This window comes from Chlamydomonas reinhardtii, chromosome 16 (genome assembly GCF_000002595.2).
Source record: "Chlamydomonas reinhardtii strain CC-503 cw92 mt+ chromosome 16, whole genome shotgun sequence".
Classification (NCBI taxonomy): Eukaryota; Viridiplantae; Chlorophyta; class Chlorophyceae; order Chlamydomonadales; family Chlamydomonadaceae; genus Chlamydomonas; species Chlamydomonas reinhardtii.
The window spans coordinates 3086699-3106880 of NC_057019.1; the positions used below are offsets into that span (position 1 = coordinate 3086699).

The 20182-nt window shown below is 60.2% G+C and overlaps 1 protein-coding gene across 1 annotated transcript; it reads left to right on the forward strand.

Annotated features, from left to right (window-relative positions):
- The first annotated feature begins 27 nt into the window (after window positions 1-27).
- On the forward strand, window positions 28-18883 carry CHLRE_16g665450v5 (uncharacterized protein). Its single transcript, XM_043071056.1, has 59 exons — window positions 28-327; window positions 428-502; window positions 722-933; window positions 1095-1245; window positions 1373-1498; window positions 1663-1869; window positions 2037-2159; window positions 2272-2436; window positions 2556-2954; window positions 3107-3140; window positions 3257-3372; window positions 3495-3545; window positions 3664-3879; window positions 3980-4045; window positions 4132-4277; window positions 4422-4563; window positions 4680-4811; window positions 4968-5100; window positions 5224-5303; window positions 5440-5670; window positions 5872-6192; window positions 6282-6413; window positions 6577-6656; window positions 6831-7055; window positions 7198-7313; window positions 7457-7640; window positions 7791-7938; window positions 8092-8304; window positions 8432-8554; window positions 8711-8881; window positions 9017-9119; window positions 9296-9516; window positions 9643-10008; window positions 10156-10333; window positions 10484-10571; window positions 10689-10917; window positions 11065-11343; window positions 11496-11593; window positions 11725-11911; window positions 12043-12118; window positions 12261-12430; window positions 12557-12908; window positions 13043-13203; window positions 13329-13494; window positions 13633-13730; window positions 13908-13997; window positions 14165-14349; window positions 14482-14668; window positions 14866-15015; window positions 15132-15179; window positions 15331-15540; window positions 15704-15841; window positions 15988-16126; window positions 16248-16655; window positions 16798-16938; window positions 17057-17158; window positions 17292-17380; window positions 17522-17628; window positions 17769-18883. The coding sequence occupies exons 1-59, from the start codon at window positions 280-282 to the stop codon at window positions 18067-18069; spliced, it is 9633 nt and encodes a 3210-aa protein (XP_042915697.1). The 5' UTR covers window positions 28-279; the 3' UTR covers window positions 18070-18883.
- The last annotated feature ends 1299 nt before the right edge of the window (window positions 18884-20182 follow it).

Consider the following 20182-nt stretch of genomic DNA (forward strand, 5'->3'; position numbering starts at 1 on the left):
GCCAGTACAACTGACAAGCGAGACCTCATAAACTAGTCCAGCGTGACAACTAGATTGCTTCAGACCTGCCACCCGGGTTCGCAAACGGGAAAGCCACAGTTTGACCCCCGCGGCCCTTGAATCATTTATTGCAATTTAGCAAGCTTTAAACTTTGTCAAACGGGGGTTTTACTGTTGGGGTATTCAAGCAGACTTCAGCTTCGAAGTCTGGACATGGGCTCCACGCGTTGAACACAGAGGTGCAGGCGCTGCCTTTACCTTGAGTGAAAGGGTCACAACATGGAACCTTTGACGACGCTGGAAGGGCTCAAAACCCGGACACTGAAGGTAGGAGTTGGCACTAGCGCTCAGCCGCGCCCCGCTTGGTTACTGGCGTGTTGCACGCGCGCCATGTCGCTTTCATCTCTGCCCCTGCGCCCAAACGCAGTATGGAGACACGGTGTTTTTCAAGGTTGATGGCAAGGAGGCGTTCGTATCGGCGAATGACCGGATGACTCCACAGGCACGCTGGGGGCGGGGTGTTCCAGCAGAGTTGCACGCGGCACGTTGCACGCGGCACGGCCGCTGGCAAGGATGAAAGCGATGGCAAACTTAGTCGAAAGCCCTGAAATGGGTTGCAGGATATAAGTAGCCCACCTGGAAGCCCCGAGTGGCATAGTCCCGCGCGCTACCCGTCTGCGGGTTGAGATAATCAGGTTACGAACTCCGTACCCTGGCGCAGATTCGCACTGAGGAGCTGAGCCGCGATGCTGCGGAGATGGCGACGGGGCCTGCGGAGCTGATGCCCCCAGACCTCAAGGACTGCATCTTTGAGGTGACTCGCAAGTTCCAGTACACCCAGAAAAAGATGCTGATCAACCAGCTCACCACCGTGGGGCTGGTGCCCGAGGAGGTGTTCGCTGAGGTGAAGGAGGACGGCCCCGACGCGGACGGGTGAGCGCGCAAGTGGAGGGCACGAGGCTATAAACAAGGTTACTGTGGGTGGGGGCTGGCAGGAAAGTTGTGTGGGGCTATCGCGTGTGCACTTTGTGCAACTTTGTTCGTACATACCAGCTTATCGCTGGCGCCGGCCTCGGAAATGTTACATTCCACAGGAACTTCCATGAGTACCTGCTGTCGCACAAGAGCATCCGAAGCAAAGAGCGCAATGCGCTCATGAAGCTGTTCCGCGGGTACCGCAACGAGAAGAAGACCAATGAGAGTGAATATCTGCAGATCGTGGGAGACAGCATCCTATACGGGCAGGTGCGCCGGGGTCTGCGTTTTGGCGGGCATGATGCCTGGCTCCGGTTTATGAGTAAGCGCTCACCAGCATAGTTAAACCTTACACAGTAGGGGAGACACGCATGATGCTGTGCAACTCCGTGCACAGACGTTCCAGCTGCGCCACGTGGACACCAACAAGTTCCTCACCATCAAGCGGACGGCCGCTGATGTGGAGGTCCGCGCGCTCAAAGTGGTGCTGGACGAAGGCGGCGACGAGGGCTCCTGGTTCCAGGTGCGTCGGGCCTGGTGACCAGGAGCTAGCGTGGGCTTGTGTGGCAGCGGGTGGGCGGGCGGGCACGATGCCCAGACGGAAATGACACAAATGTAGTCTCAGCTGATGGTAGACAACAAACGGAACTTCTCACCAAGATGTGATACGGCTGCCGTGTGTCGCAGGTGTTCTCCGGCTACCGCACCAAGGCGGAGGGCAGCCGGCTGGAACCAGGCGACGTGATTGCGCTGAAGGGCCTGGCATTCAGTCCCGGCTCCAATTCGCAGTCGGAGTGGCCGGGCCTGCACGTGTCGTCCATCCGCATCGAGGACATCAAGCGGGAGGACATGCTGCCGGTGGAGAAGAATCCCTACCTCACTGCATCCAAAGAGGTAGCGTGGGAGTGAGGGAGAGTGGGCCGGCAATAAGTAGGTTGGGCAGGCATGCCACGTTGTAGACGCATGTGCGAATTTAAACACCATGTTGCCCTAATGGCTGCGCACCGTCTGCTGCCGAAACGCCATAACTTGAACGCTGCTTTGTCTGTTGCTGCACACAGGTGTCCGCGGCGCCCGAGGTTAGCGCCTTCAAAGTGATTCCATTCGCTGTCCACGAACGCAGCACCAGGCTGGACCCACCCCTGAACGAGCGCATGCGCGGCATGAGCTCCATTTCCATCCAGGTAAGCGGTGTCCCAACCCTCCTTGCCCGATTACACCTTGCTATGCAGTATAATGCAGCGCCTTGGCGGTGTGGACGAAGCAGCAACAAACAGGAGATCAATGACCCCACAGGATCTGGTGGCCAACACCATCTACATCAACTTCCTGGGCGCGTATGAGAAGTTGGATGGGGAGAAGTCCCAGAAGGTGCTTTACTTCGAGAGCCCCATGACGCGCAAGGACCCCGACCGCGTGAGCGGCCCGGACTGCTGGCGCGTGGAGCTGGTGGAGCCAGAGGTGCGTGGCTGTGGTACGAGAGCTTCTGCCGCTGACGTTTGGCTTCAGTCCTACCCTTGCGAGCTTGCGTACATTTGCCTGAGATGCCCTTGTCGTACGCCGCCGCTGCGCCCGTGCAGGGCAAATGGTGTGGCATGCCGGTGAAGCACATGAGCAAGGTGCGCATCCGGCACCTGCCCACTGGCATGTACCTGGCTGCCAACAGCGAGAAGGCCAAGCTGGAGGCCAAGCGCTCAGACATGGACCGCCGCGGAAAGATGGATGACCTGGAGCGCAAGCGCAGCGGTGCCGGCGGCGCGCGGCGCAAGGATGGCATCATGGAGCAGGAGGAGGCGCCGGAGGCGCCCGAGCCACAGGTGCCGGTGACGCCCGGCGGCGTGGAGCAGGCGCTGCGCAGCGCGGTGGCCACGGACGCGGACGTGCTGCATGAGGAGGGCTACCGTCTGGTGCTGACGCACCGCTACGCGGTTCCAGCCACCACGTGGCAGGTGTACACCGTCCAGGGCCCTGATGAGCCGGTGTGTGCCGAGAGCGTAAGGGTTGGGCAAGGGCGCTTCTCCGGGACTGGGATAGTCACTTCCAATCCAAAACAAGCCGTAAACCGGGCTGCCGAGTGTCCAAGCGCTGAGTTATGTTGACACGCTGTGGCGTTGGTGCTGCTGTACTGCAGGTCGGTCAAAAGCTGTACGCCTTCTTCAAGCACGGTACGCAACGCCATGCAGGGCTGTGTAGTTCTTGTTGTTTGCTTCAGCCATGTGCCCCCGCGATTGCAGGCTGCCTTTACTCACCTAGACCTGTGCTCTATTTCCATGCTGTGCAGTGGAGACTGGCTTCTGGATGAGCGGCGCTGGCCCGGCCATGCCCGCGGACCCCAATGATGACATGGATGACGACCAGGAGATGCAGTGGTACCCCATCGTGCATCCCAAGAAGCTGGTGCGTTAACCCACACGAGTTTTTGGTGGTCCGGGTTAAGGCGGTTTCGGCAGATAGATACCCCGTATGCCCAGAAGCCCCGCACGCCTAACTCCTACTTGCCATCGGCCGGACACGTACAGGAGCGCAACGTGATGCAGGTGGTCGTGGTGCCGGACGACTTCACCAAAAAAGTGAGGTGGCGCGTTGTTTCAACTGCTCGCTTGCCCTACCTACACGCTTACCTAAATGCAATAGGGATACAGATGACATAATGCTCTCTGGCGCAAATCACTGCCTTGCCCTACGCAGGTCATGGAGGTGCAACGCGTGGCCGCTGTGATCCGTTCCGTGAGCAAGGAGCTGAAGCGCACCATGCGCAAGGACAAGCTGCCCAGCGAGGAGGAGCTGATTGCACTGGTGCAGGCTGGCGAGGAGGAGAAGGCGCTCGCGGTGCTGGGTTCCACGCAGTACGCCATCAAGTTCAAGACGCGGCACAAAGCGCTGAAGCGGGCGCTGCGCGACCTGGTGAGGCTGCAGCAGGGTGCAGGCGTCTGCAGCGTCACGGAATCTGTATCCAATACGGGTACGTATGTAAGAAACTGACATCATGTGCGCTGGACCTCAGGTGTACTGGTTGGACAAGGACTCCTGGGCGGACACCATCGACTCAGCACCGCACGCCGAGTACCAGGTATGCGAAGGGCCCAGCATTGTGGGAATGTTCTATTGCCACCTTACAAGCCCGCTTAAAGCAGAGCCTTACATGCCGTTATGCAGGCGGTGTTCCGGGAGCTGGGCCTGTTTGAGCTGATTGTGGTGTACATGGAGGCGGCGCGTGTGCGGCTGTTCGCAACGTCACATAAGCTGCGCAGCCACGCGCTGCTAGGCAAGCTGGTGGTGGACACCGGCCGCATGTGCCACCGGTAAGCATTGCAATGGTAGCGGCAGCCCGGCGACCAACGTCTGTGCATTTGATTGGGGCAGGGCACATAAACGCTGGTCCGGAGTATGCGGCGTGGTGCAGGCTCATTTACCCTTATACCCTGCGTGCTCTTGTCCGCGCGCAGCATCCTGCAGCTGGCCTGCGTGGCCTGTGAGGACAACCAGGAGCACATGAAGAAGCATGAGGGCATGGTCCAGTTGCACCTGTCGCTGCCGCTGACGGCGCCTGACACGCTGGCGGCTATCTACGAGGACAACATGCAGATGGTGCGTGCACCTTTGCTGCTACATGCTCGCAGCGGAAATGGGGCTTCTGTTTGCTGAAGAGGCACCGTGCGGATCACTAGCTTGACCCCGCTACCCGTTTCTATCTTTTCCTGCAGATGCAAAACGTGTCCCGCGAGGTGGTGCAGGCGGCGGTGAGCCTGATCCGCCTGCACGGGCAGCAGCCCCGCTTCATCAACTTCCTGCGCCAGATCAGCGGCACCCGCGAGAGGCCCATGCCCAACAACCAGGTGTGTGCGCTGGGCTCCTACCGCGCTGATGTCCTCCTTGTTTTTCTGCTGGCACACGCAAGCAGGTGCCGCGGCGGCTCATGTGGCCCCTTCTGCTTCCTTAGCACTTTTAAGTGCCCATTGTAACCTCGATCGCTTCAATTATGTTGCACACAGAACTGGATTATCAGCGAGATTGTGGGCAAGGGCCGCAACCCGCTGGAGATCTTCTGTCGGGCGGGCATGCAGAAGCGGCACGACAAGAGGGGCCAGCTGATCGACACCTGGATCATCAGCTGCAAGCTGGACGGTGCGTCTGGACTGGTGCTTGCGCCTGCACTTCTGATTTCCGCTCTTGAGGTTACTTGCCCATGATCATGTGAGACCCACAACGCCTACTCCTGATTGGCACGCCTTTCGTTGTGGTTCTCAGGCACGGCGCGGCCGGTGGAGGAGGTGGACGCATCAAGCTTCAGCAACGACCCCGAGGACCTGACCAAGGCGGCCATCAAGGTGGGTGGTCATGAAGAAGATAAGCCAGTACCTGTTATCCCACTATCCTTTTGCCGCACCTGCTGACACATGGCCCGCACCACCAACCTCGCACCTCCTTACCATCTGAGCACACGGTTTTGCCTTGTTTTCACAGGAGTGGGACCTGTCGGGTGACGAGGAGGGCAACGCGCCGCGCGACCTGTTCATCTACTACTGCTACACGTTGAAGTTTATCGTGTCGCTGTGCTACGGCCGCAACAGCCTGGTGCGCGACCTCATCCTCCAGGCCTCGCAGGACTACGGCCTGGGCCTGGAGTTCGACGGGCTGCTGGCGGCAATCCACAACGAGAACCTGCCCTTCGGCCTGCGCAGCTACATGGTGCAGGTGCGTGCGTGAGCGTGTGCTGTATGGACGCTTGGGCAAGCGGCAACACTGCGCTTGGTGGCTTCTATTTTATGCTGGGACTGTGGTGCGTTGCAGCTTGCATGCGAGCCGGCTGCTCACTTTGGCAGCTTCTTGCATGCTTTCCAACTATATGGGTGCATGCAACTATGTGGGTGCCATGCATATGTGGGTGCCGTGCAGGTGATGCGCGCGCTGTACCTAGACGTGGAGCCCTTCCAGCCGCTCAAGCTGCCGCGCCACATCCGCATGATGACCAAGTCGGCGGCCGACAACCAGTCTGTGCTGGGCCGCACGTCCACGCCCGAGGACATGGCACGCATCAACCAGCTCATCGTCACCACCTCGGACTACCTGAAGATGATGGCGGAGGTCAAACCGCACCGCTCCATGTTGGACAAGGTGGAGGACGCGGTGGAGGGCGCGGTGGACGGCGCGGTGGACGCCATGAAGAGCATGCTGGACATGCCGCCCACCACGCCCAAGGGCGGGAACGTCGACGAGGTGAGCGGGCCAATCGAGCCCGTAGTAGTTTACCCACTTGCGCTTTCGGCGTGCACGTGAGCATCCTTGCGCGCAACCTGCCCACACAGGAACTTGTCATTGACGACGAGGAGCGCGCTCTGCGTACGGTGGGCCGCAACACGCTCCTGCTCAACCAGCTCAAGTTGACCAGGGAGCTGTTCCGCTTTGGCATGATGAACCTGGATGACAAGAAGACACAGGTACAGCCTGGGCTTACATGCAATGTGGCGCCCAGCTACATGGGCGCTGCGGACTGTGTTACCCGGGAAGGAGGGCTGTGTGTACGTTGCTTAAGAGCCAGGGTTTAGTGCCTGTATCCACTACCGTAGATGGTTACGACTGCTGGTACCGATTGCTTTACAGGACCTGCTGAAGCAGCTGCTGGACATCATCCAGCTGGTGGACGCCATGCCGCTGGACAACCTCGCTCGCTTCAAACGCGGGTTGGTAGTAACGAAGCGGGTGGTGTTGCATCCAACAGATTGGGCATTCGGGCCCGAATCGGGCACTTCGCTCACACGGTGCCCTGCGTTGCAGGGCATCACATGACGCCGCTAGACAGCGCAGCTTAACATTGGCATTGGGTTTGCTTGCAACCCCGTTGCAACACCTTTTAGGTACGCCTCCAAGGTGGTGATGGACATGAAGAAGACGGCGCTGTCCATCATCGACTTCGCGCTGGATATGAAGACGGAGCTGCACTGCGCCGGCATCTTCACCAAGTTCGGCGAGTGGCAGCGCAGCCCCAAGCGCCAGGCCTACTGGGCCAAGAAGCGGGGCACGCAGCAGCCAAAGGCACGCAGCAGCGGCGCCGGTGTCCTGGGCCTGGCGCGAGCTGCAGGGTGAGTGCCAGGGTGTTTGCGTGGTGTTGTGTACATCGCGGAAGGGCCAAGCGCTGGAGGTGCAACTGTGCAAGTGTCCGTTTATTTCTGTTTGCGTGGGGCCCACTCGTTAAGCTCCTCATTGTGTGTGGAGCATCCGCAGGGGCTTCATGGGCGGCATTCGGTCGGCCGCCACTCTGGCCGGCAACAAGGTGTCGCCCACCCCAGGGCCGTCTTCAGCCCACGGCTCAGACCCGGAGGCACCGCCGCCCAAGGACGGTGCGTGCTGGGTTGGCACGCTTCCGTTGTACCCGTCCTGCAGCACCTGGTGGCCTGGCACCCGTAACCTTCAGTACCGAGCTTGGATCTACCCGCCTGCCTCCTAATCATGTTTCTATGCCCAACTTCTTGCACGCGCGCAGGCAGCGCGCCAGCGGAGACACCGGACGACGGCATGTTCGACTGGGTGCGTGCAGCGGAGGAGGTGATTGCGCGGGACAATGATGAGGACGACTTCGTGCTGTTCAAGCTGGACACCATCGATGACAAGGAGCCGCTGTACAAGCAGGAGAGCTCGTGCATCATGAAACTGCTGGACCTGGTCAGGTAGGCGAAGGACTGGAGGACGGGCGCGCGTCAGTCAATGGCTTGTAATGACTAGGGCAATGCGCGACCTGGAATGCTACAAAGCTGGAGTGTTCAACGGCAACCCGTGTGTGTGTGTGTGTGTGTGTGTGTGTGGGCGTTTGCGTGCAGGTACGAGGACAATGACCTGACCGCACGCACATTTGCGCTGATCGAGCGGCTGACCAGCAAGCGCGAGAAGCTGCTTGGCGAGCTGATGCGCACGTTCGTGGTGACTGATGAGGACCTGGTGGCGCTGGCGGAGGTGGCGGGCAACCACGTGAGTTTTGGTGCCCGACTGCGTATGCACCATGAAACACAGGGAAAGAGGCATGCTAGTCCAGGCAGTAGCAGATAGGCAACGGATGCAATGTCGAGCTTGTAAGCGCAGCTGTGACTTATGTTCACCGCTTCTGCTGTTGCGGGCTTGCAGATTGAGGAGGCGCAGAAGGCGTACAACTACATGGGCAGCCTGGACGTGGAGCGCAGCAAGGACGCCTGCCAGGCCGCCACCAAGGCCATCGACGGCCTGAACAGCCTGCTGATGGTGCACAAGCACGTGATCACCGGCCCCAACGACAGCGACCGCGTGTTTGTGTCCCGTGCCACCGCGATCAACTGCCAGTTCCTGCTGAGTGACATGCAGGTGAGCCTGGGGCCTGCGTTGCAATGCAGTGGACTGGGCTGCATTTCCTTGCCAAGCTGCAGATGCTGCCCTGGGCACCACTCCTGCGCCGTATGACCATACCCCAATCGCCTGGGTTGTTTGCCAGGTTCACCAAATGGTGATCAAGTTCCTGAAGCTGCCGCTCAAGCGCAAGTCGGGCGACCTAAAGAACCAGCTGCGGGAGGTGGAGGACCCCAACCGCAAGGAGGTCTTCCGCGCCTGCCTTACGGTGAGGAGCGGAGCGCACGACACAGTTTTACACCTCCTCCCCTATTCAGAGAAGTGTACATCTAGCGCTTTCCATCCAGATACGGTACACAGACACAATAGTGTCAGCTATGCTGTTATCGGGGTGACCAATGCAATCTCGCTGCCTTGCACGCAGTTCCTGCGCAATTTCATGGTGGTGGGCGACCTGGACGGCAGCACCTCGTGCGCGCCCTCCAGCGCCAACCAAGCGGCGGTGCTGCCCTCGCTGGAGCTGCTGCTCTCCTTCCTGGACACGCAGGACCTGCCCGCCAGTGACACAGTCATCGCGCTGTTTGTCAAGAACCAGGTGGGCTTGTACTGGAGCGACCGCAGCCTAGTTGGCACTGGGTTGCCACATGACTTGGTATGAGCGTGGTTGTCGGTGTGACTACCAACCCATCGGAACTTGACGCCCATGATCTGCGCGCCCTGCCCCTTGCAGTCGGTTGCGTCCAAGGAGGGCCTCAAGGTCATCCGTACGTTGCTGCAGAAGCTTATCCCGCGCTACGGCGATAAGCGCAGCGCTGGCTGGCTTGAGATGCTCAGTGAGTGCCGCCCATGCCACTGCACCCAAGCACACTTACAGATGGAGCATGGAACCCACCATCCCCCCTATGCTAGCGAGCTGTACTGCCCGGTGTACCTGGTGACCCCACGTGGTAACCCATGCCGCCGCTCCATTACTTCACCATGCGTGCGGCCCTTCCTCCCACCCATGCAGGCAAGGTCATGGTCGTGGACGGGCAGCACATCAAGCGCAACCAGGCGGAGGCAATGCAGCGCATCTCCCAGAACGAGGAGAAGGTGCTGTTCCTGCCCGCTGACGACAACCGCGATGCCGAGCTGCGCGGTCTGCTGGCGGTTGAGAAGATGACAGCCAGCCCCACTGCCGACCCGCCCGTGGGCCGCCTGGCTTACCACACCGCCTGCGTGCAGCTGCTGGTGAGTGGGCCGGGCTGACTTGTCATTCCATACCGCGTACGGCAGCGCGCCATTGTGGCCTAGCTGTGCTGCTCCGGCCCACCAGCTGACAAGCTTTCCTCGCTTACTGCGCTGCGCGACACACAGGCGGACTGCTGCATCGGCAAGGAGCCGGAGCTGGTGGTGAAGGCGTCCGGCTACATGAGCCTGAAGGACGTGGTGGACGTGCTGCTGCTGCGGCCCTGCCCCAAGTGGTCGGCTGCCAGCCTGCGCTACATCCAGCGCGGCTACTGGCGCCTCATGCTCACCTGCTACTTTGCCACCGACACCGACAACACCAAGGTGCAAGTTCGGGATGGCTCCAACCGCATGTGGCCGCTCACCGATGAAGCCGCCGCGGACGGTGGCGGCGGCGGTGGCGACCTGCTGATGCGCCGCTACCTGGAGAACGCCGCGCCAGGCGGCGCCGGCAGCCGCGCCGCCACGGAGGAGTCCTGCTCCAGCCTAATCCAGGTGCGGTCAAAATGCGTGGCTTACAAGTTGTCACTGTCGCGCTTGGAGTTGTGGAGTGGCGCTCAGGATAGGGCAGTATTGCTTGCCCAGAGCTTAGTACGGTAGGCGTCTGCTGATTACTGCTTCTTGCTTCCATCTCCCTTTCAGGCGGTGATGGACGAGGTTGAGCGCGCCATTGAGGAGCCCATGAACGCGCTGGAGGACGCCGACAGCGCCACGCACTACCTGGTGACGGCGGTGTTCCCGGCACTGAAGGAGTACTTCATGAACCACTGGCATGGCCACGCCGGCAAGCTGGCCGTCCGGCCCGACGCCCTGCTGTCGTGTGAGTGATGCAGCGCGACCGCCTTACTTCAGCTGCCATTCTCCCTGTCGTCCGGATCAGGTGCACGTGGGTAGCCACGTTTTGCCCATCAGTCATTCGAGACTACACCATAGCTTGCGTTCTGAGACTCCTTACATGTGTGCTGCGCAGCCATGTTCGACAAGATTGCCGCCCTGGATGACCAGCTCAAGGCGCTGAAGGACAAGGGTATCGGCCAATCGCTGAAGTCGGAGCTAAAGTGAGTCATGTTTCCGACTTTCTGCCTGTCACAAGCGTTTTACAACGTTCTGCTTCGCGCCCTTCGGCCTTCTTTCTGTCAGCTGCTGACACCTGCCTCCAATGCTGTGTGGTTCAGGATGGCCCGCACCAGCACGCGTGCGCTGCTGAATGCGATGCCGGAGGAGTGCAACAACACCGGCAAGAACTACAACACCAAGCCGATGGCCACCAAGTCACAAGCGCCCGGCAAGGAGTCCGCGCCGTCAATGTCGCAGACCACCGCAGTGGTGGCCAAAAACCAGAAGGCCGTGCAGGAGGACTGGCGCACTTTCGTGTGCAAGCTGGCCGAGATGATCAACGTCATGGTGGGGCACGTTTGGTTGGTGTATGGTGGGCAGCGCGCCCCCGCGTTTGACTTACCTAGTATCTTCGGCTATGCGTGGCGGGCGTGTCTCGTCCCTGACTTTCATGCCTACCGTATTCCCTTCGGCTGCTGTCTTGCACTGTACCAGATCAACCCCCGCACCAACGAGATTGTGGAGGTGCTGCACCTGAACAACGCCTTTGGTGCGGCCGTGGCGTCGCTGCGCATGGAGGGCAACCCCACGTTCGAGCAGGCCTCGCTGCTGCGCATGGCCCGACTGCTTGCCGCGCCGTTCGGCTACGGCGTGGCGGGCTCTAACCCGGGCATGTCGTTTGAAGACCTGATCGAGATGCTCTGCAAGCTGCTGGGCAGTCGTGACAAGCGCAAAAAGACCGTGGGGCCCAGCGACTGGAAGCTGCCGCTCATGGTGCGATGGGTGCTCGGGTCCTGGCGCTCTTTCCGCGCACTTTCAACCCTGCACCTGAGTGTTTTGGCCGGGCATCTCACGCTTCTTGGCATGACGTTATGTGGCACATTACCGTAAGGCATCCCTTACCTGGCTGCCCCACCTACCCACAGGTCAAGATGGTGCGGGTGATCCGCGGTGCGCTGATGCTGGATGACGGCCACGGAGCGGAGGAGCTGTCACAGATGCGCGACGCGTGGGCGCACATGGGGTAAGCGCTGCATGCTCGAAATGAACGTGGCCAGGCCTGCACAAGCCTTTGGTCCGGCCTTGCCTGCCTCTGTATCATTTTCTTTACCGCACTTTCCATTCACCGCTTCTTGTCGCTCGCCCCGTACGCAGGCTCCTCAAGGTTGCTGGCAAGCCGATTGACATGGACGACATCAACGAGCCGCCGCAGGAGCTGGTGACATGGCGGCAATCCAAGTTTGACAAGCTGAGCGCCACCAAGGCGGCGGTGACGCTGCTGGCGCACAGCGCCAACGAGGTGCAGTTCGAGGCTATGCAGCTGCTGGAGGAGCTGCTGCGGGTGAGGGCGCGTTGCGATGGCGTGTTCACGCCTGTGCCGCTGTGGCCAAGCAGCAGTGACGAGGCGTTGTGTGGTGTGTTGCTTGTCGTTCGCTCTGCCTTTAAGTATTCATCTTGTGTGTTGTCCTACAGGGCGGTAACACGGCAGTGCAGGGCACGCTGTTTGAGATCATGAAGCGCGGCAACGACCTGTCGGAGAGCGTGTTCGGTACGTATGGGCCGCGACGTGTCAACGGTGGACTGAACTGATGCAGCAAGCATCCTGGTGTGCCTACAGTGAAACACAGCGCCAGTCATCCCTTTTCACCTTGTTTCTTTGCTACATGAGTGTCCTCTGCATCCACGCGCAGCCAACCTGATGGCGGTGTTTGAGATGTGCCGCAAATACGTCTCCAAGCGCGACTACACGTACAAGTCCAAGCCGGTCAAGAAGGAGGCTAACATCGTGGAGGACGCGGCCAAGGTGGTGGCTGGCGCCGTCGGCGCCGTTGTCGACACGACCAAGCTAATTGGCAACAAGGTGAGCCACACAGTGACCGATGCCATTGCCCCTTTGCTTTCACAGGTGCTGTACCTGTTGTCCCGGTCCTAATGCGCTCGCGCTGCGCGGGGCTGTCAACTGAGTGATTTCGGCTCCCCCATGCAGCTGATGGAGGGCGCCCTGGCTCTGGAGGTGGCGGTGCCCGGCTTGCAGCGCACCGTGGACAGCCTGGTGCCTCCGCTGCCGCCGCAGCCGCCCAGCCACCAGAACAGCGGGCGCACCCACCCAGGACCGGCACCGCCCAGCCACATGGCCAGTGGCCTCAGTAACGCTGGGCCGCCTTCGGGGCCGGGCAGCCGCCGCAGCAGCAACCACGGCGGCGGCTCGCCCGCGGACCCCATGGCGCGGCAAGACAGCGTGCGCTCCAACGTGCAGCTGCCTGGAGAAACCGGCGCCGGCGCTGAAGCGGACCCGGAGGCCGCCGTGCCGCCGCCCCCGCCCCTGCAGCAGGAGCGATGTAAGTACACAATCACCAAGTAAAATCGGGTAGAGCGCGTCTCGGGCTGTGATCGAGTAAAATGCGCGCGAGCCCACATCAAATGGCCGGTGCTTAACGTGCGTGTTGCTGTTGCCCTGTTGTCTCACGTGCAGCCGCCAGCCGGCTCGATAAGCCGCCCTCAATCAAGCGCAACTCTTTGTCTATTAAGGAGCGCACCTCGCGGTCCGGCGCCCTGCCGCCGCTGCGCCGGAGCAATGAGGGCGGCGAGGACACGGGCTACACAGGCCCCGGCCCCATTGCGGAGGGCGTTGAGGTGAGCGGACGCGGCGGATTTGCGTGTGCCTGGAAGCAGGTATACAGCTTGCGTTCAGCTACAATGCCTCTATTGCATATGAGTCACACAGCATACCATGTAACACGTACTTTGTGACACGGCAGGACGCGGCGACGACGCAGAATGGCCCTGAGGAGGCTGACGACGAGGACGAGGAGGAGATGCAGTGGCAGGACAAGCCACCGCGCCTGAACCACGCGGACAGCCCGTATGAGTTCTGCAAGCTGGTGCTCAGCGTGCTCAGGCAGATGGTGGAGGGGCACTACACCAGTAAGTTTTCAAACAGTCCTTACAATACACCGTTGTTTAGGCCTAAGACACTGGGCTGGGCTCTCGTTCTGGTAGCAAGGTGCCTCGGTATCGACGCCCTCGCCATCCATGTCTCGCATTTGCCTTCCCCTGCCGCAGACCTACAGAAGCTGCTGCAGCGCCAGCCCAACACCATTGCGCCGGGCTCCAACGTAGACCTGCTCATGCAGGCGGTGGACCTGTTCAACGTGCTGCAGGTGAGGTTGCCGGCCGGCTGCGGTATGGACCTGTATGCGGCGAGCTGGGTTACGCCTACCAGCAGGAAGCCTGGAAGCATTTCTGCATGCGTCACGTAGCTGCCGTTTTCCTTGGCCCCGCTTACGGAACACACGTGTGGCCCGCACCCCGCCGCGTCATGCCTCTGCCGCCCACAGGACTATGTGGGCATCTCGCTGGAGGTCGGCGACAGCGAGGTGGCAGACCTTATGATGGGCGTGTGCATGTTTGTGCAGGAGATGGTCCAGGTGAGCGACAAACCAGGGCCATACACGTTGTTGCCCACACGGCTGACCGGGTAGCAGTCCGTAAGGTGCTCGGTCGAAGTTGCCTGCGCGCGTTTGCTGCCTACCCCACACCTAACAAACCAATCATAAGCAATCGCTGACCTGTGGCACCCAACCGGCCGCCGCAGGGCCCCTGCGAGAGCAACCAGGCGGCGCTGGCTGCCACCAGCTTCCTAGCGGTGTGCAACCGCATATTCGACAACATGCGCTACACGGAGGAGGCGACGGAGAAGGCGGAGAAGATGCTGGCGCACCGGCGCGCCATGCACTACAAGTGCGCCATCAAGACGTCCGTGCTCAATCTGCTGATCAGGTGCGGCGTTGCGTGTGTGCACGAACTCCGGCACACATATGGGCTTCGTACGTTGCCTGAGCATTGGCATTGTGCGCGCAAGGAGCGCCAATACTAAATAAACACCCACTACCTGTTCATTCCCCACCACAGTTTGCTGGAGCACAGCGAGAAGCCCGACATCCCCGACCGCTGCGCTGACATCCTGGAGTTTGCCAACATCGAGCACCAGATTGAGGCGCTGTGCCGCGTGCTGGGCATGAACGGTGACCTAGCGCTGTTCCCCACGGAGGAGGACCAGGAGGAGTGGGAGGCCGGGCACCCTCCGGAGGACCATGAGGTGAGGGGCCTGGAGCTGTAGGCACGGGCCTTAGTTGTAGGCAGGGATACAGACAGGAGAAGGCCAATCGGCTGACGCAGATGCAGCGGCCCAAGCAACGCCACGCCAAGCTTGGCGCACGGTAGGGACTGGGACTCATGTAACGACGCCAAGGTTCGCGCCCCTTCGCTATTGTTTGCCTGCTTTCCCGTGCGCAGCTGTGCGGCATCAACAAGCGGCTGTCAGGCGAGTTGCTGCTGCTGTGCGGCTACGTGCTGAAGCTCAACTCGGTGCGCAAGCAGGCGCCGGGCATGGTGCGCATCCTGCCCTACATCGACAAGCTGTATCAGGGCGAGGACGTGGAGAAGGTGAGTGGCCGCCGGTGGCACTGAAGCTAGGGAATGACCGGTAGGGATGATATGTTTGCTTGATAGGCTGCATACTAACACATCCCGGATGCCCCGCCTTGCCACTTGCGCCACAGATGGAGGATGAGCTGGAGCATCGCGTCAGCTTTGCCGCTGATCTGCAGGTGCGTGCCAGCACACACCAAACGTCTCAACCTGCCGGAGAACACTCGGGGGATACGGTAGCTAAAGGTCCTGGTAAAGACCTGATACCCAGGGGCACGCCACTGACCGCCGTCCTCACATCGCTACTCCTCCTGCGCTCCATTCCCACAGGCCTTCCTGCGCAAGCACTTAGGCTATGTGGAAATCCAGTGGGGCAGCTTCGTGGAGCCCTGCTTCTTCACGCTCACGGCCGAGTGCTCCGAGCTGGTGGACAAGGCGGTGTGGACTAAGGTGACGCTGGACCGGCTGCACAACACCGTGTCGCCCGACAGCCGCCAGTTCCACGCAGTCAAGGCCGCAGAGCTGGTGGAGGTGCTGGTGGTAAGTGTGGCGCCGGGGGAATACGCTGAAAGGCCACCCGGTCTTTGGGCGTGGACTGCCGACTGTGCTGGTGTGCTTCTTTGGCGCTGCACGTGTACTCGCCCCTGCTGTGGCCCTCCCTCACCTGTCTGGTCGCCACGCGTCCTCGCCCTCAACTCTGCAGGATGTGGTTGACGACATTGAGCTGGAGGCCAAGCTGACTCAGAACAAGTGGCTCAAGGTGGTGTCGGTGCTGGGCCAGTACCGCATGAAGCTGCTGGAGCTGACCTTCTACCTGGCCGTGGCCACACTCATCTTCCAGGTGCAGCGTCGGGAGAGCTGCATAGCTGACATAGGCCAGATTTCACAGCAGTTGGGTTGCGGCCTGGCTATGTGCAAGTTGGGAATGTTCCGCTGGTCGCACTATGTTCACGGGGAACGTCTGCTGCCGCAATTCCACATGTGCAGGCGCTGGCGGACGCGCGCTGGGGGCCGCACACGCCCTTCAATGAGCGCGGCCAGAGCTGGGAGACGGTGGTGCTGTCGGTTGCCGTAATCTTGCAGTCCACCTGCACCGTGCTGCTGTACATCTCCATGTGGTACACAGGTGGGTGGGCATGTTCACCATACGAGCCTGCAATTCATGCTTGCACGCATTGCTATCCCAATGTTTGTGCTGGTATAGTGACCTCTCTTGACTGTTTCCACCCGGCTTTTGCCCCGCGCAGACTTGAACAAGCACTTGAACAAGATGATGCCAGAGGTTGCGGAGAAGCTGTCCAACATTGCTCACAACGTCCGCGACTTCTTCAACCGCAGCGGCGGTGACGACGAGAAGGGTGGCCGCGGCAATGGTGGCGGTGCCGGCGGCAAGGGCGGCCGGGGCAACGACAGCGCAGCCTCTGCCGCTCCGCAGGCTGCGGTTGAGAAACTGAAGCTGGCGCCGCCCCCCGAGGGCCGCCGGCGCAAGTGGACTGACTACATCAAGATTGCGCTGTCCTTCATTATCAGCGTGGTGACCAATGGCAAGTTCTGGTACTTCTCCATGCTCATGGCGGCCTCGTTTGCGGGCTTCTTCGTCAGCCCATTCTTCCTGGTCTTCCACTTCTCCATCTACTTCCTGGACTTCGACAGCGGTGAGCAAGCATGCGGGCAGGGCACAGGAAGGCCGTTAATCGAGTGTGTGGGACCTTTAGAGCCGTGCTGCTGCACAGTATGCTCCAAGATGTTGAGTTTTGATGTGTGTGGCCCCTGTCCGTGTCTTGTACGCGTACGCAGGCCGGCAGCTGGTGCTGGCCATTCAGCGCAGTGGCATCAACATCCTGAACACCTTTGTGCTGGCGGTGCTGGCCATCTACGTGTTCGCGGTGGTCACCTTCCTGGTGTTCAAGGACCCCACGCGCGTCGACAAGGGCGACGGTGAGAACTGACCGGACATGGGTTTCCAGGATTACCGCAGGCGCTTGAGCGCGCTTGTCCGGCCTGACAGTCAGGGCCCCTCGCTTACGGAAGTGCCGCCTCGAAACGTGCGCTGCAGGTCCTCCGTGCGACACCTTCTATCAGTGCATGGGCGCGCACATGCTCACGGGCATCATGGGTGACATCTCCAACCTGTTCAACTCTGACTTGTGGGACACCGGTGCGTGCGTCCTTGCTAATGGGCACAGGGTCATGGTCCTACACAAACATTATCGTACATTTCTAGCCTTCGTCCTTGCAAGGATCCCAGACCCGGTCACTTTGGTTCACTGCTACCTGCTGCTACCCAACAGTGCCCGAGGCTGTGGACATGGACGGCCTGCAGCAGGCTCGCACCATCTTTGTGCTGTTCTTCTTTATGATCTGGAACTTCGTCCTGTCGGTGAGACGCGGGGCAGGCAGCTCTGGAGGGATGGTCACGAGGCAGCAGGGCCCCGCCTTTATCAATCGCCACTTATCTCTGACTTTTGCTCATCTTTATGGGCCTGAGCCTGACTTGACCTTTTACTCTTGCCCCTGGCAGAACATTTTCGTTGGTCTTATCGCGTCCGCCTTCGAGGCCATTCGTGACGACCAGAACACCATCACCACCGACCGCCTGTCGCGCTGCCTGGTGTGCAGTATCGAGATGTGAGTACGGGGTTACGCGGTTGCAAAACGCAGGAATGCTATTGCTTGGTCTAAGTTGTACGTGCTGGAGTCTCTTGCCATAACCCCTGGCTTTGCCTGAACACTGCACCCCCTGTCGCCGCAACCCCACCACGGCACAGGTACGACTTCAACCAGAAGATTGAGGGTGGCTTTGACGAGCACATTCTGCATCAGCACAACCCGCTGATGTACGTCTTCTTCCTGCACCACCTGCGTGCCACCGAGAAGGAGGACTACACGGGCGCTGAGAGCATTGTGTCCAGCACCCTGACGAACGCTAAGACGTCCACGTCCAAGGGCGCCTGGCTGCCGGTGGACCGTTCTTTGGCCATTGAGCACGCGGAGCAGATGGCGACGCAGGAGAAGGCGCTGGCGGACGCCGCAAATGCAAAGAAGGACAGCGGCGCTGGGGCGCAGTAAGCGCAGCGCTTTGGGTGCAGTGCAGGGCACGGAAATGGGGAAGAGTGCTTGACGTAACGGATGGGGGAGGGTGTGGTACAGTGTGACATAGAAGGTGCAGGGCTAAACTTTGGAAACCTAATGGAAATGGCCTGTGGTGACTATTCTTGCCTGTACAAACCGGCCCCGGCTATGTCCGGGAGATGAGATATGCACCGACGTCCTGCGCGCGCAGCTCACTTTTCCCTTGAGAGAGAGACCCTTTCTTTGGCTTTGAGATGCATTGCGAGTCTTTCTGGACGTATGTAGTGACCCTAGTAATTGCCGTGATGAATCATACTTGAGTGAAATGGCCTAGCTTGCACACAGGTGACCTCAATCCTTGCCTCATTCCATTTGCGACCGGCTGGACATTCAACACTGCATCGTGAATGCGCTCAGAAGCTGCATGCGGGGGGTTCTATAACTTATTATCCATTTGAGATTGTATGAGCATGGGTTCATCTTGTCATGTAATACACAGATTGGAAGACGTGTCCCCGTGTTGATATTGACGAGAAAGGTCTAGATGACTGCATGGCCGGGCGGGTGTAGATGGAGGCGGGCAATGATGGCAGTCCTAGGCACATGGACCTGTTCGGAAGCCTGGTTCGGACATCACAGCTGCATTCTTGTCTTGCACGGTGCTGGCTGCAGCTGTGGCGGGCGGCTGCCTGGGTTACGCATATTGTATTCGGATTTTCGGACCCCACTAGGGTAAAGTAACTGCATTTGCAAACCGCGTGCACGCGAGTGCACGTGCACCAGCGGACGGCATGACTAATAAATCGGGAGCCGCTCCGTTCCCTCCTGTTCCATCTGGCCGGAAACCAGCGCCGCGTCGCCACCCCCATCATCCAAACACCACTGTCGCCGCCACCGCAACATTGCTGCCAGCGCATGGGGGCCCTGCGCAGTGCAGGCGTGTAGGCGGCCACGGCGAGCCAGCAGCCGGGCCCAACAACAAGTCAACAACCCCCATATATAATCTCCCCATGGATGCGCCACATACACAATCCCGTATTGGGATGTCGCCACCCCGCATACATTGCTTTCACCTCAGAACTTCGCAGTACCGGCACAGCACAGTTGCATAGTTTGCAGTACGTGTACTATGCACTACGTACTGTACGCTGCCCTCGCCGGCTAGTACATCGGGAATATACGTTCTGCTGGGGAATCCAGCGGGGTGGGCCGTGGCAGCGCCGTGGCGGGCGAGGGGCGCGAGGGGTGCTGGAAAGGATGTCCGTCAAAGGTCGCGCACCATGGCTACTCTCCGCACTGCAGCTGTGTTGTCTTATAGCAATTCGAGTATAATCCAAGTTCACACCAATTAGGGCCTGGTGCGGGCACGCGTGTCGGGTTTGCACCGCCGGCTTTCCCCCCGGATTTCGGCCCAGCGTATTACGCAGCGTATTTTGACGTACTGTACTAGAAATCCTAGTACGCTGTATTAATACGCGTATTATGGATGCGGATGTTACAGAGGGGACAGTCCCAGCTCCCGAAGACGCCGAGCCATCACATGCTATCAGGGCCCAACCCCGACTTTGCTGCAAACCCTCCCGCGGGCAAAGTCCGTGTGACTCCGCGCACAGTGAGTCCTAGCCAAGCCTCAACCCACCAGAGCCCCACCGCTGTGCCTCAACGCCACAAGCCTAGGCACAGGAGTGCCGGGAAACGTCTAGGCCGCAGGACACACGCACAGTAACCAGGGCGCAAGCGTCCAGGTACTAGAACGGTCGCCCACACGTGCATCCTGCCCACACACAGAGCCACCAACCACGCACAACCTCTCACGGCGAGGGGGGCGGGGAATCAGCGTCATACGGCAAGCGCAAAACCATGCCGTCACCAACAGCCCGAGATATGAAGGGATGCGCAAACGGCACAGCGTCCCAACCCTTTGGCCTGATACCCAAAGTCACAAACGTCTGGAGACGACCCCAGAAGTCAGCTACGACGGCAAGTCCAATGCTTAGCACCCGGGCCGACGGCAGCTTCGCTCGCGCCGCCAACCCGGCCATAACCACACGCTGCCGACCAAAGTCCAGGGCAGACATAGCAGCGAGACACACCACATCCCACACAGGTG